Source organism: Mytilus edulis, chromosome 8 (assembly GCF_963676685.1).
Source record: "Mytilus edulis chromosome 8, xbMytEdul2.2, whole genome shotgun sequence".
NCBI lineage: Eukaryota > Metazoa > Mollusca > Bivalvia > Mytilida > Mytilidae > Mytilus > Mytilus edulis.
The window spans coordinates 59580242-59603109 of NC_092351.1; the positions used below are offsets into that span (position 1 = coordinate 59580242).

General features: G+C 32.5%; 1 protein-coding gene and 1 long non-coding RNA gene across 5 annotated transcripts in view; both read right to left on the reverse strand.

Annotated features, from left to right (window-relative positions):
* The window catches only part of LOC139486007 (uncharacterized), a 189958-nt gene that overhangs the window by 144332 nt on the left and 22758 nt on the right, over nucleotides 1-22868 (reverse strand). For all 4 annotated transcript variants that reach the window (XM_071270688.1, XM_071270689.1, XM_071270687.1 and 1 more), the window contains exons 7-19: nucleotides 18604-18707; nucleotides 17002-17137; nucleotides 15283-15356; nucleotides 14379-14510; nucleotides 8935-9039; nucleotides 8333-8503; nucleotides 6917-7002; nucleotides 4044-4197; nucleotides 3543-3587; nucleotides 2843-3016; nucleotides 2393-2521; nucleotides 1352-1477; nucleotides 434-481 (exon numbers count right to left, since the gene is read on the reverse strand). In XM_071270688.1, coding sequence (XP_071126789.1) covers nucleotides 434-481; nucleotides 1352-1477; nucleotides 2393-2521; nucleotides 2843-3016; nucleotides 3543-3587; nucleotides 4044-4197; nucleotides 6917-7002; nucleotides 8333-8503; nucleotides 8935-9039; nucleotides 14379-14510; nucleotides 15283-15356; nucleotides 17002-17137; nucleotides 18604-18707 — 1484 coding nt within the window. The remainder of the gene's footprint in view (nucleotides 1-433; nucleotides 482-1351; nucleotides 1478-2392; nucleotides 2522-2842; nucleotides 3017-3542; nucleotides 3588-4043; nucleotides 4198-6916; nucleotides 7003-8332; nucleotides 8504-8934; nucleotides 9040-14378; nucleotides 14511-15282; nucleotides 15357-17001; nucleotides 17138-18603; nucleotides 18708-22868) is intronic.
* On the reverse strand, nucleotides 19044-20518 carry LOC139486022 (uncharacterized). Its single transcript, XR_011655455.1, has 3 exons — nucleotides 20394-20518; nucleotides 19764-19868; nucleotides 19044-19520 (listed from the first exon to the last, which is right to left on the reverse strand). It is a non-coding gene; the product is annotated as an uncharacterized lncRNA (long non-coding RNA).

Genomic DNA, 22868 nt, shown 5'->3' on the forward strand with positions numbered 1-22868 from the left:
GAATCTGGCAAAAGAAGTTCATTGCTTTAATAAAATAATTCAGAACAAAATAAAGTTAATTAATTTCACTTTCAAATGCCAATCTTAAAAATCTTGTTACATTAATTTTCCAGTAGGAAAAATGTAATTAACATAAAAAAAAATAATATCAACATTATTTTTTTTTAAATAGATACTTGTTCATTACAAGCTTTTCCTGATTTAAATTTCCTCAGTTGTCCAGGATACAAATTCCCATTTAAAAGCTGGAAAGTAGGAGGCTTATCAACAACTTTAAAAAGTCACCAAATTTGTATTAGATGAATACAATTATAGTGTACAAAGTTTGAAAAAAAAAGAATGAAATATCTTATTTCTAAAACATTTTATTTTCCACGACTCATTTATATCTGATGATGATGTCATTTCCGATTCCTGTATCTAAATAACTTACAAATAGGACCTGAGGTTGGAGTCAATGCAGTCGTTGTCAATGGTAGTGCTGGAAAACAAATGTAACGTATATAAAAACAGACAATTCATAAAACATTGGGTATCAGTATATTTTTAAAAAAATTTGAAGTAAGCAATTTGTCCAAGGGCTATTCCATTAAAAGTATAGGCGGATCCAGGGGGAAAAATTTGGTTGATTATATAGCGAATCATTGAAGCATGACTGGAGCGACCCCCCTTAGGAAAAGTTTTGGATCCGCCACTGAAAATGTATGTGAGAGAGTAGGAAGGAACTTTCAAAATATCTGTAAAACAAAGAACATTTTTTTAGAAAATTTTGCATAATGGTAATCATAGACACATATTGAAAAGACCCATGACCCACATTAAATAATTAAACTTCCCTTTTTACCTTTCCACATACATCTTAATGGAATAACCCTAAAGATTTACTTGCTGAACAGAAACTATAAGTGATTAATCATTTAGAGTTTGAAAACTTTAACAGAACATGCATTTTACAATACAAAAAAAAAACAATTAGCATTTGCTACATTTAGTTCATAAAAATTAGTACAATACTATGTAATACATGTAGCAAAACGAATAAAAAGTGAGATAAATTATTCTATTTTGCAAGCCCATTCAAATAATGCTATACAACTTTAATTTTTGCTAAAATCTTTGGTGGCTGTGAAACCAGGTTTCATCCACCAATTTCTACTTATAACAATGCCTGTACATAGTCAGGAGTATGACAGTTATCCATTTATTTGATGTGTTTGAGTTTTTATTTTGCCATTTGATTTAAGAGACTTTCTGTTCTGAGTTTTCCTCAGAGTTGAGTATTTTTGTGAATTTCTTTTTTTGTACTAAATGCATTGCAAAAATTTTTGAATTAACTGAGCATTATACAAACCTTGTTTTTTACAGATATAATACTGTTCTTTATCACATCTTTTGTCATTCCATTGATAATTCCAATTAGGCACCATCTCAATACAGTCTTCTCCTGACGGGGAAAACATTCGTTCATTTGGCTCTCCTAAAAAAAAATTAATTAATAAAATAATTAAATTAATTAGGAGTATAGTTACACACTCTTCTACTATCAGCTTGTACATACTGTTGTATATTCCTCATCAAACAAAGTTGTATAACCCCCGCTAAGTGTCTCCATTCTTTTTTCTTTTAAATTAAAACATTAAAAAAAGAAATCAGTCCACTTTGGAAGAATGGGATTGATGAGCATTGGCCTAAAAATGGGGGGGGGGGGGGAAATGCTGAAATTTGAAAAACTTTACCGTCGGTCATCACTGAATGCTTAGATTTTTAAGCTGAAAATGGTATCCAACTTATATTCTGATCTACTTTTACTCCAGCACTAATGATAACATTTCATCATAATATATCGTCGCTGGGCTTCTAAAATGTTGTATATGACTTTTTTGGCTAAAAACACTTTTTGACAAATGGTCTGAGCGGGAGGAAATCTTTGGTTTTACAAAATAGCATACAGTTAGACCAATCAAAATGTGTGAAATAAGACATATTACAAAATAACCAATGTCAGTTGTTTTTAAAGTTTGCTTCCAAAATGTTGTATGTCTATGAAAATTTGAAAAATTGTTGTAGAATGGCTTTGGGTAAAAAAATAATTGTACATTTCTTTATTTCTGTGAAAAAAGTGTTAGTTCTTGGATAATCCAGAAATGTCAAAGTTTTTATTTCACTGCTATTTACATAAATGTTCAAGTTCACATACAACATTTTGGAAGCATGCATTTTGCCAAAATTTTCAAAGCCTGTTTGTGAGATATATTTTTATTGAAAAAATTGTAATTTACAACATTTTAGAAGCCCAGCGACAATATAACTAGTCTTGTAAGAACTTATATCCCAAACTGGACCCTATGGATGACTCTAAATAATGAAACCATAATAAAAAAACAGTCCATACCTGGATGCCAGTTCAGATAGGCAAAGGGTGATCCATCAATCCACGACCATCCACCTTCCTGTGTGGCATCAGATCCACCTATCCAATAGTTACTGCTTACTTTTAAATATTTCCCAGTATTCAGTATGGCTGAAATTTGAAGGTGAGTACATAATATTAAAACTAGCTGATGAACAGAATGTTTTATTTTGCAAATAGTCACTAAATTTTAGTACACTTTTTATATGTTTATATCTTAATATTCTTATTGAGGAGTGGTATAGCTGTAACATTCATAGCTTGATTTTTACATTCAAAAGAATCAATAAAAACTATAACTTGCTTTTGACAACCAACCAAACAAAATGTTTATATCATAAAAAAGAAAGAACTTAAAGTATAATTCATTTCTTAATTTTTTATATTCTAATGAGCATAGAAAAGTAGACTTTATTATCTATTTATCTATACCTTGTATATATCTTTGTTCCCTTGGCCCAGTTATACTCAGCAGATTACTCCCCATTTGTTGACACGCCCACTGAGCATTGGCAAAAGTCTTAGGATGGTAGAGTACAAACTGGTAACAATAATCATCCAGAGAGTCATAGATCCACTGGGGGCCACAGCGATAGGAATACACTCCTGTCAATCAAACATATAATACTGTCAATTCATTTATATTTGTGGGTACCAATTTTTGAGGATTGACCGAAAACTAAGATTTACAAGGACATTTGATTTCATGGTTTTGTCAAAGTCACCATATAAGACTATAGAAAATTTGAAGTTCTTCAAACATTAAAATTCCTGGGTCCTTTGTATCCAACAAATAAAACTAAATTGGCATTGGAACAAAGTTATATCTCTGCGTATAAATATATGAAATCTATACTTAGTTAAGCATATAGCTGGTTAAAATTATTCTCTACTGTAGGCAGTTTAAAACACCAGGTGTTTTTAAAATTTCTTTTGTTTATTTTCTTGTATTTTAAAAGTTTAATTATTTCTGAATATACTTTTTCAATTCAACTTTAACTGATATACTTGTGTTATCTTAAAAAATATTATACTCCAATAAAACTTGAAAACTTTCTATAAACACATGTAATCATTCAATTTGTATTTCTTTATTTTGTCATATATCATATTTGGATAATAAAACCCTTACCTAAAGTTGTTGGTGGTAAAGTAACAAGTGTGTTAAATCCTGGAGCTGAAATAATAAAATATGTTGTATTAGCAGTGATGTGCATTGATGAATGCTGAGAGTATAAAAATCTGGACATTGCAATTTGTAGATACAATGTATATGTTTTGAAAGAAGAATAAATTTTTAATTAGCAAAAGGTTATAACATGTCTCGCAACAAAATGTCCTTAACAGTATATTTTTTTAGTCATGTGGAACAGGATCTACTTACCCTTCCAGAGCACCTGAGGTCACCCCTGGTTTGTGGTGAGGTTCGTGTTACTCAGTCCTTTGTTTTCTATGTTGTGTTTTACAGAATGCTGTTTTCAATTTTTTTCATTTTTTGCCATGGCGTTGTTAATTTATTTTTCCAAATGAGTTTGGATGATCCTCCAGTATCTTTCGACATATTTAATTATGAAATCAAATATGTTACATGTTATTTTCAACCTTCATTCTCAAATCATTAGTATATACCTACATGCTATTTTTTTACAAATAAAATCTTGTTGCTTGGTGCAGTTTCCATCATCCCAAGCCCCTGTAAAATCCTGTCGTCCACCAACGATTTGAATGCAGTCTTGACCGTTTCCTAAATCATCAGGTTCTCCAGGATAGAAATTTACAAATACCACCTGAAATGTAAGACTTTTTTTATAAGAACAAGAGTGCACACGCTGAAATGTCTCGCCTTCTATACTAATCATTGATATTATGTTGATAGTCCTAAGTATAAAGCTAAGCTTCATTACAACTGTCACATAAACTTAACATTAACCAAGATAACTAAACAAAGACCAATGAACCTTGAAAAAGAGGTCCAGGTCAGATGAACCATGCCAGGCAGACAGGTACAGCTAACAATGCTTCTATACAACATATATAGTTGACACATTACTTATAGTTTAAGAAAAATAGACCAAAACACAAAAACTTAACACTGTGCAATGAACCGTGAAAGTGAGGTCACGGTTAAATAAAACCTGCTCGACTGACATAAAGATCATAAAATATTTCCATACAACAAATATAGTTGACCTATGGCATATAGCATAAGATAAACAAGAGTGCACACGCTGAAATGTCTCGCCTTCTATACTAATCATTGATATTATGTTGATAGTCCTAAGTATAAAGCTAAGCTTTATAACAACTGTACCATAAACTTAACATTAACCAAGATAACTAAACAAAGACCAATGAACCTTGAAAATGAGGTCAAGGTCAGATGAACCATGCCAGGCAGACATGTACAGCTAACAATGCTTCTATACAACATATATAGTTGACCTATTACTTATTGTTTAAGAAAAATAGACCAAAACACAAAAACTTAACACTGTGCAATGAACCGTGAAAATGAGGTCACGGTCAAATAAAACCTGCGCGACTGACATAAAGATCATAAAATATTTCCATACACCAAATATAGTTGACCTATGGCATATAGTATTAGATAAAAAGACCAAAACTCAAAAACTTAACTTTGACCACTGAACCATGAAAATGAGGTCAAGGTCACATGACATCTGCCCGCTAGACATGTACACCTTACAATCATTCCATACAACAAATATAGTAGACCTATTGCATATAGTATGAGAATAACAGACCAAAACACAAAAATCTAACTATAACCACTGAACCATGAAAATGAGGTCAAGGTCAGATGACACCTGCCAGTTGGACATGTACACCTTACAGTCCTTCCATACACCGAATATATTAGCCCTATTGCTTATAGTATCTGAGATATGGACTTGACCACCAAAACTTAACCTTGTTCACTGATCCATGAAATGAGGTCGAGGTCAAGTGAAAACTGTCTGACGGACATGAGGACCTTGCAAGGTACGCACATATCAAATATAGTTATCCTATTACTTATAATAAGAGAGAATTCAACATTACAAAAAATTTGAACTTTTTTTTCAAGTGGTCACTGAACCATGAAAATGAGGTCAAGGACATTGAACATGTGACTGACGGAAACTTCGTAACATGAGGCATCTATATACAAAGTATGAAGCATCCAGTTCTTCCACCTTCTAAAATATAAAGCTTTTAAGAAGTTAGCTAACACCGCCGCCGTAGCCGCCGTAGCCGCCGCCGGATCACTATCCCTATGTCGAGCTTTCTGCAACAAAAGTTGCAGGCTCGACAAAAAACCAAAACTCAAAAACTTAACATTGACCACTGAACCTCTGCCCGCTAGACATGTACACTTAACAATCATTCCATACAACAAATATAGTAGACCTATTGCATATGGTATGAGAAAAACAGACCAAAACACAAAAATTTAACTATAACCACTGAACCATGAAAATGAGGTCGAGGTCAGATGACACCTGCCAGTTGGACATGTACACCTTACAATCCTTCCATACACCGAATATACTAGCCCTATTGCTTATAGTATCTGAGATATGGACTTGACCACCAAAACTTAACCTTGTTCACTGATCCATGAAATGAGGTCGAGGTCAAGTGAAAACTGTCTGACAGACACGAGGACCTTGCAAGGTACGCACATATCAAATATAGTTATCCTATTACTTATAATAAGAGAGAATTCAACATTACAAAAAATTTGAACTTTTTTTTCAAGTGGTCACTGAACCATGAAAATGAGGTCAAGGACATTGGACATGTGACTGAAGGAAACTTCGTAACATGAAGCATCTATATACAAAGTATGAAGCATCCAGGTCTTCCACCTTCTTAAATATAAAGCTTTTAAGAAGTGAGCTAACGCCGCCGCCGTAGCCGCCGGATCACTATCCCTATATATGTCGAGCTTTCTGCAACAAAAGTTGCAGGCTCGGCAAAAATCACTGGACATCGTATAGAATTTTCCTAATGAAACACAAATTTACAAGAAATATAAGAAAAATCTCATGACATCTAAAAGTTTTTTCCCAATCAATAACAAGTATTCAAATACCACCTGAAGTGTAAGAAAATCTCTACATCTACTAGAGTTTTCATAACTAACAATAAATATACAAATAATTGGCTGCTGAAATGTAAGAAAACCTATTTCTGCTTTTGTCTGCTCTTTGGTTGTGTTGTTGTCTCTTTGACATATTCCCCATTTCCATTCACAATCTTATTACATCTCATAAGATCTCCTAATAAATGGCAAATTTGCAAATGGCACCTGAAACTTGACATCTCATAGAATTTTCCTAATTAATGACAAAATTACAAAAGACATCTGAAATGTAAGAAAATTGCTTGACATTTCATGCATTACAATGAATTTTCACGATGAATGACACACTATGGCAAGATATCTGTGGACCAGATGAGCTTAATAGGGATTGTATCTGCAATAAGTGCTATTCTTACTTGAGTATAATCCACCCATGCCAAGCCTTTTTGTGTAGGTCTATACCTAAGACCAATCCAGGCAGAGCTTACTGTCAATAGGTTCTCTGTAAAATAAAATGTGTACAAATCAATAGAACAATCAAAACTAATATGCATTCACTTAGCTTCAATTTTGAAGTCCTTAGCATTTAGTGTTTTGCCAACATGATTAAAGAATGTTAACCCTTACAATGATGAATTGTTTTCAGAAATTGTCTAAATTTCGAGTATTTGCAAAAATATGCAAATGATATGCAAATGAGCTGTACCCTGATGCTGATGAATACTGATTGCAATATATCTAAGATAGGGGATCACAGGGTGGGGTGCTCGGTGTGAGGAGGCGGGGAAGAGTGGGTGGGAGTTTGCCCCAAAGTTGGTCCTCAGGTACAAATAGCATAAATTTTTATGTTTTTTCTTTCATTATCTCCACCTGTAAGTTCAAGAGATGCTAATAGATGCATCCATCTCAGTTTTCATGTAGAGTGGACCCCAGAGCACACTTTTCTTTTATCACAACAGTTGTTAGGTCGGAGTGAAACTGATCTTGGATCATCAGTGTAAAGAAGGTTATTTGCACCAAAATTCAGCAAATTTCTGATTTTTTAAGATTTTGAACTTAAAATGGAATTGCAACCAGATGTAGTCGTTTCCTTGGCGTATTTTGATAATAAACACGATCAGTCATTATGTGCCTTTACGTTAACAGTATTTGTCAAGGTTTCAGTCCTCTTAACTCCGTGTTTCAGACCTCGAAGGTGCCCATCCCTCCAAAAAAAACAATTTTGTCCGATATCAAATTTTGAATTTCGTATTTGAGCTCAAAATGAATATTAAAAGTGAGAAACATGACAATCAATAGTGTCAGATTGAGGAAACCTGCATACACTACGAATTAAATGGCATTATAATGATCTCCAAATGTATGGAGCACCATTGATGCCAAAATAACGGTGGTATGGGTACGGCCTGTATTTTGGAGATTTTCATCTGTTACTGTATATTATATTTGTTGTTTGTTAACTTTTTTTAACATTAATCAAGCTTTTAGTTCTAGTTCTAGTTGAAGTATTTTACTTTTGTCATGTTGGGGCCTTTAACAGATTCTTATGCATTATTGTTTTTTCTTAAAGTTGTTTAGGTCATAGAGTGACCTATAGTTGCCAACTTCTAGATAAATCATGTAATAAGTAAAGCTATTCAAAATCTGAGAAACTTTAATATAGTTGAGCGACAAACCATGATCTTCATATGCAGACAGATAGACAGAAAATGTAAACAAAATGCAATTAAGACTATCATTTTCAGTCATAAAAACAAGAGTTCTTGAAATAAATCATTCCTTCAATAAATCAATTTGCATTGGACCAGTAATTGTAGTTTTTTTGCACTTACTATTAATAAATGCCTGTTCATTTGCATTTGAGATGGTGGTAAGATCACCATTTGCTGCATAACAGAATCGCTGTGCATCATCCCAACTGTATCCACTAGAGTTCTGTGATGCACCAAAGTAATAACATTGTCCATTATATAATACCCAGCCTGGATCACAGTGGACATCAGCTGGAGGAAGAAATACAAAGGCATTCTTAACTTGATTAGGGTACCAGTTTGTTTATAAATTACAACAGTAAAATGTTTGTTTTTCATTTCAAAATAAACTATAATTCAAATGAAATTTTTTTTATTACAATTCAGCAACTATGTTACAGACAAAAAATTTCCAAAAGTAAGCAAACATTTGCATAGAATGTTCTTTAAAATTTGAAACTATAAACATGACCTTAATAGCTTGCAGTTTGGTGTGAGCAAAAACTCCGCGTTGGAGACTGAACATTGACCTATAATGATTTACTTTTACAAATTATGACTTGGATGGAGAGTTGTCTCATTGGCACTAATATACCACATCTTCTTATATCTATAGAAATGATAGCAAAAACATTTTTTTGGTGGTTTAAGAATGGAAGGTTAAAAAGTATAAAATTTCTTACGTCTTGGAGTGGTCTTCTGCACTACATCAGTCGTAATTGTTGCCTTACAAATAAATGGCAATGATGTAAAACAATATCCATTGGACCAAGCACTTGCTATTCGTCCTAGAAAACAAGAAAACAGATCATTTATATGAACATTAACAAGTACTCCTGAAGGTCAATCAAAACTCTGGAATGTCAACTAATAATTTGGAATGACAGACAAACACTCTGAAATGTGTGTTTCTCATAAATTGTTTTGTTGTTAATAAGGCTGAAGACAGAATGTTGGATCACTATGTCTCGCTTTTTCAACAAAATTCGAAGGCTTGACAAAAATGTATTTTATAAATACCTAATTTAATAGTTGTAACACATTCTGCATACAGGCAGAACAAAAATTTGGGTTTCGTTTAATGCTTTAAATTTGTTATGCACTTATACCCATGATATCCCAAAAATAAGAACCCTACACATAATAAATCAAAAGTAGCGTTTTCTCTGTCTTTCAAGACATATTGCTGTATGAAAAAGCTGATAGATTTTAAACAGGAGGTACTATTGTAAATATTTTTTATCCTCAATGCTCTTCAACTCGGTACTTTATATGGCCTGTTAATATTTTTAATACAAGCATCAATGATCAGACATTTTTTAAACAAAATGCCTGTCTCAAGTCTGCATAATAATACACCTTTTATCCTTATAGTTGATTAATTGAAGAAACAACAATATATGAATGATTTTTTACATACATTGTATCAGAAATTGAAACTAGAGGTTCTTAAGAGCCTGTGTCGCTCACCTTGGTCTATGTGCATATTAAACATAGGACACAGATGGATTCAGGACAAAATTGTGTTTTGTTGATGGTGATGTGTTTGTAGATCTTACTTTACTGAACATTCTTGCTACTTACATTTTCCTCTATCTATAATAAACTTGGCCGTTTAGTTACAGAGGAAAATATTTTGTAAAAATTTCAAAAAATTTACCAAATTAATTGAAAATTGTTAAAAATTGACAATAATAGTCCGGCGGCTTTGTGAAAAATTGTGCACAACCTGTTACAAGCATGAAATTTGGCATAGACCTTCCTCAACTATTATTCTTTTATTTCAGATAGGGAGGCATTTGAAAAAAATGTCTCACTTCCGGTAAAATCCAAAATGGCGGACGTCATACTTAAATCAGCCCAATATCGAAGGCTAGCGTGTAAAAATGTCCTATAATCATGCTACTATCATAATATTTGGTACAGACCTTTGTGTTTTACTACTTTTGGATAAATTGAATAGATTAGATGTCTTTAGAAACCCCACTTCCGGTTAAAATCCAATATGGCGGACATTGTACTTAAATAAGCTTATTTTTTAGGGAGGGTAATTAAAATGTGTTTCAATGTATTGCTACTATAATTACATTGTGTATGAACCTTTCTTTGGTGCTTCTGATGGAGACAAGTATAAGACTTATGTCTTAAAAACCCTTACTTCCGGAAGTATCCAAAATGGCGGATAGAGAAATATCATATTTTAATTCAAATTTTCAACTTTTTCCAAAATATAAAGAAAATGAATTTATTTTGTGCTGGTCATTAAACTTTTGGCTTGAAGTTATACCCAAAACCACTTATTCTAGCATGTTGTAAATGCTAAGATATAAAGTTGACACTTCCGGTAAAAATATGACGTAAATTTCAAAGATGAGTCCTCAATCTATTTCTTCGATGTAGAGTTTTTGATAGATTGATTCAAACAAAATAAAATCACTATAGTACTAAAAATTATTTAAAATTACTACTATTTGGCCAAGAATACATGCTTATTCACAGTAACCACCACATGCACACAAGGCAGTGCACGGGGTACCCGATTTTCCACATTAAAAATAACCGCGGCATCCTTTCTTACATCCATAATGTACAAGCTTCTGAAAAAATGATGAGGTCTCAGAAAGAGTTTTTTTAAAAGGACCCCTTTTTGTTCCTTCACAATCCATTAGTGACAAGACTAGTAGGTAGCATAAGAGTCAATCCAAAGATCGTCTCACTAAACACCTGCATTAGTATATTACACGTTTTACATGCTTGAAAAGACTAGAACAAGTCGTGGGAAAAGCCTCACTTAAAATGAGTTTTCCCTTTTGTGCAAAAATTGACTTTCTTGCTTCGTTAATCATGTTAGATCTGATAATTTTGTACAGTACAACCCCGGTGATTTAGGCTGATTAATCATCATTCTTTATGTTAAAATCACATCTTCAAATACCATCAATGTCTCCAACGCAGTCTTTTTTTTCCTTTTTCAAGCAAAGAGAGAACAGTATCACAACCCATTATAAGGTATGGGTCAGAAATAAAAGTGTGTGATCACTCATTGCCTAGTGCATTTGAAAGGCCATTGATAGATATTAATCCAATGATTTTTGCCTCCCCAAATACAATCCATAGTTCGTCTGCCCCTATGTCACGGAATAGCGAAATAGTATTGACAGCATCATCAGTGACTGTTAATCATGACTCGTTTAAGTGCGTGTTTCACTGCATCAGACACATGCACCATGATTTAAAAGTCAGTCTCTTTATGTGAACATGGTGCTACACTTAAAATACATCACGTGGTGAATAAGATAGAATATCCTGAGCATTTGTGGCTACAACTACCATACTCATTAAAGACTTATTCCACTCTTGTTACAGTCTCAATGTATTTTATTAAGGTAAGGACATAATATCCAATCATCATACTCGGTAGGAAACACCTTGAAACTGTAACAACAGTGGATGTAGTGTTTGATGTGAACATAGACAATACTGGTAGATTGAAAGCTGCTAAAAGAAGCAAGGGCAACATTTAGGAGAAAGGGAATACACAGACGAACCCAGGATTAAAAACATCCTCAAAATTGGGAAAGTTTCCTGGAAATGGCGACAGTAAAAAAGAACTTTTAAGTTTTCATTCATAGGAGCTTGCTCAATACAATTTTGAGTACAAGGTAGTTGAAGCAACAAATGCTCAGGATGTTCAGTGTTATCCACCACTTGATGATGTTTCAAGTTTAGCCCCATGTTTACACGGAGAGACTAACACTAGAATCAAGATAGATGTGTCTGATGCAGTGAAACATAGACTTAAATGAGTCATGACTCAAACAGTCGATACTGATGTCATTGCTGTTTCGCTATTCCGTGACATAGGGGCAGACAGACTTTGGTTTGCATTTGGAAGGGGAAAAGTATAAGATATATATCAATCAATGACCTTTCAAATGCACTAGGCATTAAAAGATAACACGTTTGCTGGAGAAGGCACTGCATTGGTGACATTAATGGAGTTTGAAGATGTGACTATAGCATTTAAAATGATGATTGACCAATTTATGGATGTGAGAAACAATACCACAGTCTTTGTAAATGTTGGAAATCAGCTCTCCGATTGTGAATTGCGGCCTACTGAGTATGCTGATTGGGTATTATGTCCTTACCTAAATAAAATACCTTGAAACTGAAATACGAGTGGATGAAGTCTTGGATGCGTATGGTAGTTATAGCAACAAATGGTCAGGATATTCGTCATGGATGCGTATGGTAGTTATAGCAACAAATGGTCAGGATATTCTATCTTATCCACCAGTAATGTATTTCAAGTTCAGCACCAAGTTCACATTTAGAGGCAGACACTAAAATCATGGTGCATGTGTCTGATGCAATGAAACACGCACTTAAACGAGTCATGATTCCAACAGTCGTTAATGATGATGCTGTCACTACTGTTTCGCTATTCCGTGACATAGCGGTAGACGAACTATGGATTGTGTTTGGCAGGGCAACAGACTTTGGATTAATATCTATCAATGGCCTTTCAAATGCACTAGGCAATGAGTGATCTGAGTGATCTGAAACACTTATTGTTATCCATGTCTTTACCTGTTGTGATATGATTCTCATTTTGCTTGAAAGAGGGAAAAAAACTATGTGGGAGACATTGATTGCATTTGAAGATGTGACTTTAACAAAAAGAATGATGATTAATCAGACTAAATCACCGGGTTTTTACTGTAAGATCGCACAAACTTAACAGATGGGTATAACATGGTTAACGAAGCAAGAAAATAACTATTTGCGCAACAGGGACGGCTTTTTGAGGCTATTCCCTCAACTTGGTCTAGTCTTTTCTAGCATGTAAATCATGCAATATACTTAGGTAGGTGTTTAGGGAGACGAGCTTGGGATTGGCTCTTATGCTACCCACTCCAGGCGGGGACAAAGAGGATAACTTTTGAAAAACTCTTTTTGAGGCCTCATCATTTTGTCAAAAGCTTATACATTGTGGATGTAAGAAAGGATACCGCGGTTATTTTTAATGTGGAAAATCGGGTACCCCGTGCACTGCGATGTGTGCATGTCATGGTGACTGTGAATAAATAGGTATTCTTGGCCAAATAGTAATAATTTTAAATAATTTTTAGTACTATAGTGATTTTATTTTGTTTTAATCAATCTATCCAAAACTCTACATCGAAGAAATAGATTGATGACTCATCTTTGAAATTTACGTCATATTTTTACCGGAAGTGTCAACTTTATATCTTAGCATTTACAACATGCTAGAATAAGTAGTTTTGAGGATAATTTGAAGCCAAAAGTTTAATGACCAGCTCAAAATAAAATCATCTTTACATTTTGAAAAAAATGAAAATTTGAATAAAAAATTGATATTTCTCTGTCCGCCATTTTGGATATTACCGGAAGAAAGGGTTTTTAAGACATATGTCTTATGCATTGTATCCATCAGAAACACCAAAGAAAGGTTCATACACAATGTAATGATAGTAGCAATAGGTTAAAACACATTTCAGTTACCCTCCCTAAAAAATAAGCTTATTTAAGTACAATGTCCGCCATATTGGATTTTAACCGGAAGTGGGGTTTCTGAAGACATCTTATCTATTTAATTTATCCAAAAGTAGTAAAAACAAAGGTCTGTACCAAATATTATGATAGAAGCATGATAATAACACATGTTTACACGCTAGCCTTCGATATTGGGCTGATTTAAGTATGACGTCCGCCATTTTGGATTTTACCGGAAGTGAGACAATTTTTTCAAATGCCTCCCTATCTGAAATAAAAGAGTAATAGTTGAGGAAGGTCTATGCCAAATTTCATGCTTGTAACAGGATGTGCACAATTCGTCTGAAATATGCTTGTAGCCGCCGGACTATAAAGGGCAATAACTCCTTAAGGGTTCAACTGACCATTTTGGTCATGCTAACTTTTTTGTAGATCTTACTTAGCTGAACATTATTGCTGTTTACAGATTAATCTAAACTTTGGGCCAGGTGAGCTAAAAAGGAAAAATAATCTAGAATTCTTTAAAACTCATTCAAGAACTGTAAAACTTGATGTTTTAATGCATAAGCAAAATAGTCATGACATATTATATTTGTTATGAATTTACCAGCTTGAAATATTCCACAATCTGTTCTATTTTTTGTAAGTTTAGGGTAATTTAAATCCCAGTGAGTATAATTCCCTGCAGAAACCAAAGATCCATCAATCCAAGATAGAATATCAGGTTTAGCTGCTGAATCTGAAAAATATGGAAATCAATTATAATTATAAAATATATTTAAAGTAAGAAAAGGAGTACAACATGTGTCAAAAAAATATTTCTAAATGATTTATTTAATCATTTTCTATAAATGTTTTAATGCAGTACATGTCTCTTTTCTGATACAATGATTTTTAATATTTTGCATGTTTATGGCTGTGAAATGCATATTTGGTTAACTTTTCTTGCATCTAAGTAGAATATTAAATATTTTTTTTCCTTTTGCTTTAGTTCTTTCTCTACAAGCTGTAGACAATCTTTCATTCCTTAAACATATACCCAAGTGAACACTATTTTCAAATAAGTGCATACTTGTAAAAATATTTATATTTCTATGATCACAATGATTATAAATATTTACTATTCACAATAAAAAAAAAACTAAATAATAAGCAATAATGATTTTGTAACAGGCATCTTGTGCACACAACATATGATATATGCTGCATAGAAATATATGATTGTCCAACGTAAGAAGAATCTATTCTGTGATTAAAACTTTTTATTATATGTAAAAAGTAAAAACACAAAAATACTGAACTCAGAGGAAAATTCAAAAAGGAAAATCCAAAATCAAAAGGCAAAATCAAAAGTCCAAACACATCAAACAAATGGATAACAACTGTCATAATCCTGACTTGGTACAGGCATTTTCTAATGTAGAAAATGGTGGATTGAACCTGGTTTTATAGCTAGCTAAACCTCTCACTTGTATGACAGTCGCATTACAGTAGGTAAATTATGTGTTTACCAGAAAATCCCAGCCATGCACGCTGAACTTGTTGACTGACCATCATACTCTGCACAAATCCTTCTTCATCTGAACTAAAAGTAAACATATAATAAATTAAAATGCAGATCATAAAAAAATGTAATTTCATAATTTCTTAGGCACTGATACTCCTTTTCTCCTTAGTTTCATAAACAAAACACCTTTGGATAAAACAAATAGAAAACCAGATTTTTAGTATGCTATCCTTATTTGGCTTTTTTTAACAGAACCGTGTTATGAACAGCACAAAATATGGTTGACACATGCACACTTGCTGATTTCGTCTCATTATTTTCATTTTTATCCTAATAAAGTATATATATTTTACCTGGTTTATGCATCAAATTTTATAATTTATATATTGTTATATTAAAATCGTCATATACATGTATCTTAAGTCTTAGATGCATGATTTTTTTTTATTAGTTGTTAGTGGCTTTGAACTAGCTGCTCTCAGATCTGTTCCTAGTGTCTTTTTGTTGTCAGGATGTACAAGTACCTGGCCACGTCCACTTGTATTTTTGTCCATCTGATGAGTTAAGTTTTTTTCAACAGATTTTTATAGTTCGTTCTTATGTTGTACTGTTATACCACTGTCCCAGTTTAGAGGGGGGGGGGGGGCGGGGAATCCTGCTAACATGTTTTACCCCACCACATTATTTATGTCTGTGTCTGTCCCAAGTCAGGAGCCTGTAATTCAGTGGTTGTCATTTGTTTATGTGTTACATATATGTTTTTTGTTCATTTATTCATTTTTTTTTATATAAATAAGGCTGTTAGTTTTATCGTTTGAATTGTTTTACTTTGTCATTTCGGGCCTATTATAACTGACTATGCGGTATGGGCTTTGTTCATTGTTGAAGGCCGTACGGTGACCTATAGTTAATAATGTCTGTGTCATTTTGATCTCTTGTGGACAGTTGTCTCATTGGCAATCATACGACATCTTCTTTTTTATATTTACTTTGCTAGACATTATATTTGACCATATTTTACACCTCTCTTTGAAATGCTCAGGGTAAAATATCAATAAAATTAATGTGTACCCATGTTAAAATGAGCAAAAAGTGTAACCTGTTTGATTCTTTTTTAAAAATTTACATTATTAATTTAAATTAATCAATAATATTTTTTTTACCAAACCAAAAAATTTGTTCTTCCAAGACGCATCACCAATTTAACGCTAAATATTTTACTACATCAATTTTGAGTTTCATGCATCACAATCATTTTATCTAAGAAATATTACATTAATGCTAGAGTTTATATTATAATGTTATACATGATCAAAGGAAGTAAATTTAAGTAACTATATTTGAGGGTGTTCATTCCCAAAATGCCACAATTTTGTGCAAAGTTTTTCACATTTCAAACTTTTTCCTAGATCCCAATTTGTTTTACCAAATATATATCCCTTATACTGTGGACTCATTTATTTTCCTGGCTATCAATTTTCGTTGATTGAGGAAGACTTGCATTTTCATGGATATTTGAATTCGTGGTTTTGCTAATCTCTGCATTCAAATCTAAAGTTTCTATAAAATTTGTAATTCATTGAACATATGAATTCGTGGTTCACCTGGTACATTGAAATCCACGAAAATTGGTACCCAAAGAATCATGATGAATCCACAGTACTCCCATTTCCAAACCCCTAAATCTAACACCCAAAAAACATGACATCCCTCTGATATTTACCTGAGTATTGTCAATAATTTTGTATTCTGATTTTCACAGTAAGTTTTGGCACCAAACCAGCTGTCTTTTAATGAGGAGATACTGACTAACTGGAAACATTCATTTTTAAACTGAGCCCAACCTTGGGGACAGGTACCTAAAAAATAAAATATGAAATTAGTATTAAACTAAAATCATTGACATTTCTGTGTAGATCAAAATCTATGTTTCAATTTTTTCACTGTTTTGAAAACCCATTGGCTTCGGTAGTTAACTGCTCTTTGTTAGGGTTTTTGTGTCTTCAAAAGTAGATAAAAAATATGTTTCAATGAAAAGTACAATATCAACATACCAAGAACAAGAATGTGTCCAAAGTACACGGATGCCCCACTCGCACTATCCCTTACCATGTTCCATGGACCGTGAAATTGGGTAATAATCTAATTTGGCATTAAAATTAGAAAGATTATACTATAGGGAACATATGTACTAAGTTTCAAGTTGATTGAACTTCAATTTTATCAAAAACTACCTTGACCAAAAACTTTAACCTGAAACTCCCACTTTCATTTTCTATGTTTAGTGGACCGTGAAATTGGGGTCAAAAGTCTAATTTGGCTTTAAAATTAAAAAGATCATATCATAAGCAACAAGTTTACTAAGTTTCAAGTTGATTGGACTTCAGCTTCATCATAAACTACCTTGACCAAAAACTTTAACCTGAAACTCCCACTTTCATTTTCTATGTTCAGTGGACGGTGAAATTGGGGTAAAAAGTCTAATTTGGCTTTAAAATTAGAAAGATCATATCATAAGCAACAAGTGTACTAAGTTTCAAGTTGATTGGACTTCAACTTCATCAAAAACTACCTTGACCAAAAACTTTAACCTGAAACATGCACTTTCATTTTCTATGTTCAGTGGACCGTGAAATTGGGGTCAAAAGTCTAATTTGGCTTTAAAATTAGAAGATCATATCATAAGGAACATGTGTACTAAGTTTCAAGTTGATTGGACTTCAACTTCATCAAAACTACCTTGACCAAAAACTTTAACCTGAAGCAGGACAGACGGACAAACAAACGGACGAACAAACGGACAGACAGACGAATGAACGGACAGACAGACAGACGGACGAACGGACGCACAGACCAGAAAACATAATGCCCCTCTACTATCGTAGGTGGGGCATAAAAAGAATTTTGACTATTAGAAAATCTTTCAAGCTTTAACAGATTTTTTTCTCTTTACAATCACTTTAACTGTTTGATTTCTGATTCTTTTCCCCAATTCCAGAACTAGTTAAAAAAAAAAAAAAAGAATCCCAAAAGAAGACATTTGACAAATTATCTAACATGTCTAATCTAGAAATATTTCCTGATTTTTCAGATGACATAGAGTCAGATGTTATATGAATATTAACTCAATTTTGTACTGGACCAAATGAAGCTTGCCATGTCACCTTACCAGGACACAATATTCCGAGTCTGAGCCATCCAATCCAGTCTTTGCTTTTTCACCTAAATGCTGCATGTAAAGCAATTAGAAGCAGCAAACACCTATTTTTACACACATATACTGACTTATAAGAATGATTTGTTAAAACAACTATTTTGTATTTACCTGTATCTTTAGAACACACAAATTTCTTTTCTTCTGTACACAATTCTACATCCCAGTAGAAATTCTGACGTGGATTTGCAAACACACAGGTTCCTCCTTTTGTTCTGAAAATATATTATTCAAGTACATAACGTACCAAACTTTATCCTTAAGGTTGAATGATTGTAAGGGATTGGGGAAGTCTTGAGACAATTGAAATTAATTTGAAGTCGTTGTTTGAGTTCTAAAAAGGAAATGGATACATTGTATTTTTTTTTCAGTTAGAAGTGGACTTATTTAAAAGTGCATTTATTTATGACCCCTTATGAATTAAATCAACAGAAAAATTTTCAAACAGATAAGTTTTAAAGCAGATATACTTCAAGGGCATGATGGACATTTTCCAATGTCTATCAAAGCTAAAGGATGTAGGCTAAATACTAAACTTAATTAAACTGTTATAAAAACTATATTGAATCAGGCAAAATATAACAATAAAACATATTTTAACAAGTAATTCTTTATATAATCAAATGAGCATATATGTAAGACATGTAAAAAAAAAAGTACACAAGAATACCTTATGATATCACAAGTAACAGTCAGTGAAATCACATACATAATGTTTTTAAATTGACTTCACATCACAAATAAGTATTTACCCCTACATGAAAAGATAGTTGCTACATCATGTGTATCCTAACCGAAAAAGCATGTCAAAGTGATAAGTAGATAGTTTATGATATAGATATTTGTCACAATGAAAGTTTAAAAGTTTGCAAATTCCAAGAGTTCTTGTACGATCATATACAATGAACGCTCCACTTTTCAGTGCATCTTCACTTAAAGCTATCAACTAAGTGGCATTTTATGTGTTGTTATCAACTTCCAAATGTCAAAGTCATCCACAACAAGTAATGTCTATGAGCCTATATATTCTGCAAAATAAAATTTAAAATAAATATAAGAGAGTTTGTTTTTTTATAAAACATCAAATTATGCAATGATTGTTATGCTTTAATTTCGATATATACTACGTCTAGAGTACAAATTGATATTCTATGGCACTGAAATGCAAGTTTTGACATTATAAATTACAAAAGTCGATTTCTTGACCTAAGGTATACAGATATAGAAATGATACACCCACATAAGCTATTAATAAACATGTATTGTCATACCTTTTTTATATCTTTTTTTTTCCAACACTTTATAGCATGCAGAAATGACCTTCATGGGATTATTGGCTACCGGTTCCTAATTCAAACATTTCAATCTAACGATTCCTGCAAATAAAAAAAAACGAATGCATTTTCTAAGTCAACTGAAATGGTGTTCCAAATGTTTACACTAGTGTTCATCAATTGAATGTGTGGTGTTCAGTTTTTAATGCCTTTGTGTTTCACTTTTGAACACTTGATGTTAGAGTTATTTAACACTTAGTGTTCATCAATTTAATGTGCAGTGTTCAGTTTTTAATGCCTTTGTGTTTCATCTTTGAACACTTGATGTTAGAGTTCTTAACACTTAGTGTTCAGCGATCTTCAGCTAATATACGTGGATAACTTGGCAACAATCCGGCATCATTTATTCTGTATAACTGACAGACGATCACAGACTGGTTATTCATCAGTTTAGGAAATCATTTGTTATGAACGTTTAATCTAAATCCTGTTCTTTAATTCGTCTTTTATTTTGTTGAATATTTGGATATAACAGTTATGAATATTTGACAAATATATATCTGACATGAGAAAATAACAAGGAAGCCATCGAACTACCTATGGAGATTATCCTAATTTGTTACTCACTTCTTTCATGTTCATGTGGGATAGAAGTCCCTTCTCCAGTTCTCTTCCTTATGTGTATCCATTCTTCGTTAAACCGCCTAAATCACCAGCCGATATCTGTTTCCGGTATTTGGTACCCTGGTATATTTTTTTTAAACGCGAGGTGTTCAAAATTTCGAGCGATTTGAACACTGATTGAACATGTAATGTTAATAAACTGAACGGATCATGAAATAAGATAAACATCGACATATTTTGATTACGATATTATCATAACAGGCCTAATTGATATGCACTATTTTGTCACTTGTAAGTAAAACTAGTAATAATAATAAAATAAGTTCATAAACTATACATATATCCTGTATATGCCAGCTTGGAAGTTTAATATTTCCCAATTACTAAAATATTAGTAAAAAATTCACAGATCATCATCCTGCGTATACATTCATATATTTTAAAGAATTTCTTTTTGAATTTGCCAATTAGAAGGATAGAAAATCGGACAAACGACTGTCTTCTTTTTTTACATCAGAATTTGAACACTGGTGTTCACTGTGTCTGAACACACATGTTAGTAGTTTTAACACAAACGTTAAAACTTTGAACACGTCTCTAAGCATTAACATATGACGTTAAAATATTGAACATTCGGTGTACAAATTTTGAACGCGTCCGGACGCGTCTGGCGTCAGGTATATTTACAGTGTATAAGGTTAAACTTTGAATTTCGTGTATCGATTTGATACAATTTGTAAAATATATTTATAACACCGGCGATTTTCATAAAATATTTTAGACATGAAAATAGAAAGGCATATTATCTCGAGTGTCAACAATTTTAAATAAAATAAAAAAAATAGGAATCGAAATATGATCTCGGCAAAATAAATATTGCATTAAAGGAAACCAATTGTTTGACTTTCAAAGAGATTAACGGGAAATATGTCAAAATAGAAAGCACGAGTGATCTGTCTAACCAAAATGTTTCACTTGCGAGAAATGATTGACAGGTGTGAATAGATGTAGAGGCTCCGACGGGGAAAGTTGTATCAAAAGGAAAATAACTTAATTCACAATGCCTATATATATTTCATAAATACGATATGTTGGCCTTATACTTAAAATTGAGTTTCTTATAATAACATATAAAGGAACAGGACGTTAAAAGCGGGAAATAATATAACCATCAACGAAAACTCGTATGATTTACGGGATTGAAGTCTCAACAATTTGATTTAACTTCTATTGAAAACAGTCTTGGTTGTTATTAGGCTTATTATTTTGAATTAGATGAAATATTTACGGTTTACAAATACAAATACAAAATAGTTTATTGGCACAAAACTATTGAAATAATTGGCAACACAATATATTGTTAAAAATCGTCTTTATTTCATTTTCAAATTATAAAAAAAAAAAAAATTATATTTAATTTTAATTTTTATTCTTATATTTAATTTTAATTTTATTTCTTATATTTAATTTTAATTTTAATTCTTTCTCTTTGAATACAAAACAATATTTTACATTTATCTATCCTCCATAAATACTAATATATCTGTACAGGTAAAATTTAATTCTAATCAAGCTGGTACAGATTGATTTACGACCTTCCACTTGTATATTGCACAGCAGGTGTTTATTACACTTAGTCCGGCGGCTACAAGCATATTTCAGACGAATTGTGCACATCCTGTTACAAGCATGAAATTTGGCATAGACCTTCCTCAACTATTACTCTTTTATTTCAGGTAGGGAGGCATTTGAAAAAAATGTCTCACTTCCGGTAAAATCCAAAATGGCGGACGTCATACTTAAATCAGCCCAATATCGAAGGCTAGCGTGTAAAAATGTGTTATTATCATGCTACTATCATAATATTTGGTACAGACCTTTGTTTTTTACCTCTTTTGGATAAATTAAATAGATTAGATGTCTTCAGAAACCCCACTTTCGGTTAAAATCCAATATGGCTTACATTGTACTTAAATAAGCTTATTTTTTTAGGGAGGGTAACTGAAATGTGTTTTAACGTATTGCTACTATCATTACATTGTGTATGAACCTTTCTTTGGTGTTTCTGATGGATACAATGCATAAGACATATGTCTTAAAAACCCTTTCTTCCGGGTATATCCAAAATGGCGGACAGAGAAATATCAATTTTTTATTCAAGTTTTCTTTTTTTTCAATATGTAAAGAAATGATTTTATTTTGTGCTGGTCATTAAACTTTTGGCTTAAAGTTATCCTCAAAACCACTTATTCTAGCATGTTGTAAATATTTAGATATAAAGTTGACACTTCCGGTTAAAAATATGACGTAAATTTCAAAGATGAGTCCTCAATCTATTTCTTCGATTTAGAGTTTTGGATAGATTGATTAAAACAAAATAAAATCACTATAGTACTAAAAATTATTTAAAATTATTACTATTTGGCCAAGAATACATGTTTATTCACAGTCACCAAGACATGCACACATCGCAGTGCA